This window comes from Prunus dulcis, unplaced genomic scaffold (genome assembly GCF_902201215.1).
Source record: "Prunus dulcis unplaced genomic scaffold, ALMONDv2, whole genome shotgun sequence".
Lineage (NCBI taxonomy): Eukaryota > Viridiplantae > Streptophyta > Magnoliopsida > Rosales > Rosaceae > Prunus > Prunus dulcis.
Window position 1 is genome coordinate 40,926 of NW_023010027.1, and position 6,505 is coordinate 47,430.

General features: G+C 39.7%; 1 protein-coding gene across 1 annotated transcript; it reads left to right on the plus strand.

Annotated features, from left to right (window-relative positions):
- The first annotated feature begins 3,839 nt into the window (after positions 1 to 3,839).
- LOC117612582 (berberine bridge enzyme-like 8) lies at positions 3,840 to 5,809 on the plus strand. The gene has a single exon (XM_034341266.1). The coding sequence runs from the start codon at positions 4,040 to 4,042 to the stop codon at positions 5,666 to 5,668; it is 1,629 nt and encodes a 542-aa protein (XP_034197157.1). The 5' UTR covers positions 3,840 to 4,039; the 3' UTR covers positions 5,669 to 5,809.
- The last annotated feature ends 696 nt before the right edge of the window (positions 5,810 to 6,505 follow it).

Below are 6,505 nucleotides of genomic sequence, written 5' to 3' on the forward strand. Positions count from 1 at the left end.
CAACACCTTCTGTGCATGTTTATGGTCTTTCGGCAAACAATTGTCCGTCGGAAGCATTCTCTTGAAAACCCCAAAAAAGTAATCGAAACACAAGTTCGACATACGATACTTTATTTTTCCGTGCATTAGCTCCACAATGGCAGTGAGAACGGAAAAGCTTTTGCACCCCGGGTATAACTCTTCGTTGGCATTTTTTAACAGTTTTTCATACTGTTCAAACTCCGCACTGTCTATTGGTGTAGGCACGTCATCTTCCCCTTCCTGATTGATGTTGGTCGATGCTAATGGAAAAGCATCCTGTATAATACCCATGACTTGATCATTAGGATCCACAATAGGTTCAACATTGTCCACTCTTGGGGCATTTGAAGACGAAGCATGGTCTACTTGTTCACCGTGAAGGTTCCAAATGCTATATGTTTCAATCATTCCATTCCTTACTAAATGAAAGCCAACATTTTCAATTGTCTCCCACAACGTGTTGTTACACCTCCTACAAGGACAACGGATTCTAGTTGCACTCGGGTTGTGTCTACGTGCAAACTCAATAATATCCTCGATTCCATCCAACTATTCGTCTGCGCATCTATTCAGGTTCTGTATCCACCTTCTGCTCATAATTCCTGAAACCACAATCACGACACAACAATCACAATAACTTCATACGAAGTTATAATGTCACCTTATGCCTCCGGTAAGGGCCTTATCCCATTCGGGAATGCATAGTCCTGTCACGTAACCTACGGCTACATGAGATTAGATTTCGACGTGGATTAATTTCGGTAGCATCTCAACACAGTTCTTGAAGTGGGCATAGGTATAAATACCTACGTACCACCCGAAGAACGTACCGAGATGACACCGAAATCTCCACAATCGAAACCTAATCCTGTAGCCGAAGATTATGTGACAACACTATGCATTACCAAACTATCCAAATAATGGGACAATTCAAGAATTAATTGGACCGCAGTCATGCATTACGCATCCATGCACGAAATCCAACTAATCTCGAACGGGAAACTACGTGTTACTAAACATAAAAATAAAAGTACGAAGTTAATTTCAATTAACTTCGTCCATCACAACACATTGTGCTACGTCACGCACAATTTCACAACATTATAAACATATAACTTCACAAAAAAATTACAAACATAACAAACAAACTTTTACAATAACATACCTTCTCAATCATTCTCCACCAATCACTAATCACAAATATCCCTAACGAGAACAAAATTATTAGCATTAGTACGAATTTACATTAATACATTTAAACTAACGACAAAAAATACATACCCAATAAACGTACTGAATTCACAGCAGAGCAGCGGCAGGGAGAGTGAGAGAGAGAGGCAGAATGCAATTTTTGCATTCTACCTCTGCAATGGCAGATACTAATATGAAGAAGAAGGACTTTGCGCGGCGAACAACAGAATTCGTCGCTCAAAATGCCGTCGCGAAAACCCACTTTTCCGTCGCAAAAAACAACATTTCCGTCGCGCAATTACGTGTCGACATCTGCTTTTTTGCACGACGAAAGAAATTATTCATCGCACATACTTCCGTCGCGCAAATACTATATGGCGTCGCGCAAAGTGCAGTTTCCGTCGCGCAAATAATACTATTTCGTCGCGCAACAACGCACCGCTATTAAACTTTACGCGACGAAGGAACTTCCGTCGCGCAAAAACAACTTAATCCACCCTGCATTTTGGTGCCAAAAATAAGTTTCCCTCGTTTTCTTACGCGACGGTATATTTCTTCGTCGCGCTAAGTTGTCTTTTGGGATGAAAACTCTCGTCGCGCAAAATTCTTTTACCGCCATAAACGGAGACAACATTTCTATCCATCTTTACGCGACGAATAGTTGGAATTGTCGCGCAATATTGTCATGCGCGACGACTTCTGTCGTCGCGCAAGATTTTGGCGCCAACACCCTCCTTTGCGCGACGGAATTTATTTCCGTCGCGCATAGACTGTTTCCGCGACGAAAATATTTGTCGCGCAAGTTTTCTGTTGTATGCGGGACAGAATTGTTTTTTCGTCGCAACAGTGTTTCTTGCGCGACGAAAGTGTGTTCGTCGCGCAAACTTCCGTCGCGCAAATAGTAAATCGTAGTAGTGTTTGATCAAGATTGATTTAGTCATTCAATTATTTTTGTATTTACCCTATTAGAATTGTATTCATCTGTATATAATCATAGGCCTTGTACTCGTAAATTATCAATGGAATATACCAATTAATCTCAGCTCTTACATAAGCTTTGTCACAAATTGGTCTTAGGAATTTAATGTAGATTGTGCTTGGTATAAAGTTGGCAGTGAAGGCAATAACGAAATTCAAAACTCTTTCTCATTTTGAAGGGTTGTCCTTTCTTGGAGCTCTTCATAACAATAGTTCATGACTGTTGTGTCTTTGCTACAGAAATATTTGAAAGAAAATCCTTATATGTCAGGTACTTCTTTAAATCCATCCATCTCCAAATCTGTCCATTCTTTTATTTCAAGTGCAGATGACTATAATGTTGACAAACCCTTACTCATTACAGAGCCTCCAATGTGTACTCCAAAGCCAAGCGGATACATGCTTTTAAGGACATTGGCACAGATTAGGTAGTCTCCTTGTCTTAATCTGTCCTGTCTCGGCAATTGAGCTCAAGACCCACAGCTTAGGCCATCTTCAATGCAAGGGGCCTAAACCTTAAATTTGGGATTTGAGCAACGAATGTATGGGAGTCCAGACAATAAATTTTGTGGGGCCCAAACTGAATCCACTTGAAGGAGCAAGCGCATCGTGGCAAAAAGTCATCCACTTTCACTTATTAAAACTGAACACACGGCATGCGCTAGAGCATTGACCGTTTACATCCAATGGTTGTATTTGAACTTGCTCTTTTTGGTTTTTTTTTTTTTTTTACTATGCTTCTCATTCTCATTTTAAGTGAAATAATTTTATGTTTGTGAAATTTCAAATTTTTTATTATTATAAATGTTTAGAAAAATGAATCACAAAGTTATAAATAAAAATTAACCCCAAAAAAAAAAGGAGTTAAATAGTTTTTAAACAATTTAATAAAGTTGCGAATTCAAATTTTGGGTCTACAGGGTTATGGGAAAAATCTATTTGAGTCCGGGCAATACATGAATAATTGTATTTTGATGGGGGAAAATTTGGTTTTGAGTCCTTTCGGGTTGGAGATGCCCTTACTAGACAGGGAGAGATGCCACTTTGGCTACAAGATGTGAGCTTTTTGATCACTTTGGCCACGCACATTAGATGTTATGTGTTAATATCTCTAATTATATTGTTAAAGTTTATCTAATGAAGTTTTTGTTGATCACTGTACTTTTTTCCACTAAATTAGACCCTTTTTGTTGACCGCTATGCTTTTATTAGGGAGGAATACAGGTACAACAAACAATTGTTTCTTGTGTGTGGATCATAATAAACTAATAATAGTAGGATGCCGACTCAACAATAATAATTGCTAAATTGCCCGATGTGAAAAACATGTGAAATGGATATGAAACAATTATTAGTGTGTGGGGGGGCAATGTCTGAACTTACCTTTCACAACAAAATATATGAGCTTGACTTGTCTCCTCCACATATTCATTATAAAGTTAAACTCGGACGATCTTTCAAAAGAAAATAACTGGATCATTCTTTTTTGTTATTATACAGTAAATAAATGTATTATGCTGTTTTGGACGACTGATGCTAGCAAAATTCAGGTGGTTTTACAGAAATTATAGAGGGAATCTTATATATGCACAGCAGATTTGCACTAAACCATTTAGGGTTTACAGTTTACTGGTTGTCTGGTACCATATGGGCCACCAGACAGTTTACTTTTAGAAAGGTGAAAAACTCTGCAAAATCATACAGGGAATCTTATGCATACATAATGCAGTCTTAATTATATCTCATCATCGTAGTAAAGAAAGTAGCAGCTTTATACTAGATAATTTTGGAATTGTCTGGAGAAAAGTTGGAAATTCCACAGCTCTTACTACTTGCATCAGTGCTACAAATGGGAATTCTAAGCCTTCCACAGCTCTTATTGTTTCAATTAATTCTTAATTTATTATTATCATTCAGTGTTTCTTGGGCAGGTTCAGATTCAGCTCCAGATCAAGACTTTGTTCAATGCCTTCTAAGCCATTCCCAGCCTTCTCACCCCATCTCTGAAGCAATTTACATTCCCAACAATGCTTCTTACGCATCTGTTTTGCGATCTTACATCCGAAACCTTAGATTCAACACATGTTCAACCCCAAAACCTTTCCTTATTATCACTCCTCTGCATGAATCTCATGTGCAGCAAGCCATTGTTTGTGCTCAAAAGCAAAACTTGCTGATGAAAATTAGAAGCGGAGGCCATGATTATGAGGGTGTATCTTATGTGTCCGACCTTCCGTTCTTCCTCCTCGACATGTTTAATCTTCGATCCATCGACATAGACATAAATTCCGAGACTGCATGGGTCCAGGCTGGGGCAACTCTTGGTGAACTTTTCTACAGAATTTATGAGAAAAGCAAAATCCATGGCTTTCCTGCCGGTGTTTGTCCTACAGTTGGTGTTGGTGGCCACTTTAGTGGAGCTGGATATGGCAATTTGATGAGGAAGTACGGCCTATCCGCGGACAATATAATTGATGCGCAACTGATGGATGTGCACGGGAGACTTCTCGACCGAAAATCAATGGGAGAAGATCTGTTTTGGGCCATCACAGGAGGCGGCGGAGCCAGCTTTGGAGTTGTCATCGCTTACAAAATCAATCTTGTACGTGTTCCACAAACAGTTACTGTTTTCAGGGTCGAAAGGACCTTGGAACAGAATGCAACAGAGATTGTGTACCGTTGGCAATATGTTGCACCTAAGCTGGATACTGACTTGTTCATCAGGCTTACCATGGAAGTTGTAAATATTACTGGCGGTCCATTAAGTAGTGGTGGAGAAAACTATAAGACTATAAGAGCTTCATTCATTGGATTCTTTCTTGGAAACTCTGAAAGACTTCTCTCTGTTATGGAAACTGGCTTCCCTGAATTGAGTTTGAAGCAATCAGATTGCATTGAAATGAGCTGGGTTGAATCTGTGCTTTTCTGGACAAGCTTCCCCATTGGAACAGAGCCTGAAGCTTTACTTTCTAGAAAGCCTCAAGTACTTGTCCACCTCAAGAGGAAATCAGACTACGTCAAAACCCCAATTCCGAAAATTGGTTTGATGTGGATTTGGCAGAAAATGATCGAATTTGAGGTACCGATCATGAGCTTTAACCCCTACGGTGGAAAAATGAGTGAGATTCCAGAATCCGCAACTCCTTGTCCACATAGAGCTGGGAATCTTTGGAAGATTCAGTATGCAACAAATTGGGAAGTATCAGGGGCTGAGGCCTCAGATTACCATCTAAATTTGACAAAAAAGCTTTACTTCTACATGACTCCTTTTGTTTCCATGAATCCAAGGGAAGCCTATTTCAACTATAAAGATCTTGACCTGGGGATCAACAACAATGGCAAGGCAAGCTATTTTGAGGGAAGAGCTTATGGGATTAGGTACTTCAAGGATAATTTCGACCGATTGGTGCGTATTAAGACCGAGGTTGATCCTGGTAACTTCTTTAGGAATGAGCAAAGCATCCCAACTCTTCCATAAGAGAGGAGGTAGATAGCTAGCATGGAAAAAATCAATTTGGTTGTCTGGATCTTTGGTGTGTTCATTACTGAGCTATAGATTGATGGTTCCTTGGTTTGTTAAAATTGTAGCCATTGATTGAGAAATAATGTCTTTAAATTAGCCAAAAATAAAAATAAAACGGAAGAAATTAGATGATACAAACTAAATTTCATTGCATTAAAGATATATTGCAATTTGTTATAGTACATAGTAGAAGTTTTACTACAGCTCCTGTAAAATTAACAGATGTAGGTCTGCTACCCGTACAGAAGGTGCGTAGCCGGGGTAATACAGAAGTTCCAGAAATAAATGTTTCCAGCTGCACTAGTAGCCTCTAGTAGACTCGACCTGCATTGTGTCTAGTATCGAAAATTCTGTGGTGCCTTGGCTGTATCTGTACAGCCACTTATCCAAGGGTTGAGTTTGCATTTCAAAAATGGATGGTTGAGATTGAATGACTTGATAACCTATTCAGCCCTTTGTTATTGAGCACCTAAGTCACACGTGACCCTTATAAGGGCTAACAGAACCAGACGCCTGCTGTGGAGGTGGAAGACGACGCTCGCTCCAAGTTTTGTCTCTAAATCGAATCGTAAGAGCCTCCAGCTATTTTCTCTGCTTGCCTAAATCCAATCATAAGCGCCCCCAAATCCTCTCTCTTCTTGCCCATCAAATGCTCTCCCTGCTTGCCCACCAAATCCTCTCCCTACTTGCCCAAATTCATCCTGTGTTGGCCAAAATGCATCTACAGAAAAAGCTAATTCTCACCGAATCGAGGTCGTCACGAGAAAACTGAAGACAAAGCTGCGACTCTGC

Excerpts from the sequence above, each read along its gene's own strand:
- LOC117612582 (XM_034341266.1), top strand. The coding sequence starts at position 4,040 with ATGGGAATTCTAAGCCTTCCACAGCTCTTATTGTTTCAATTAATTCTT.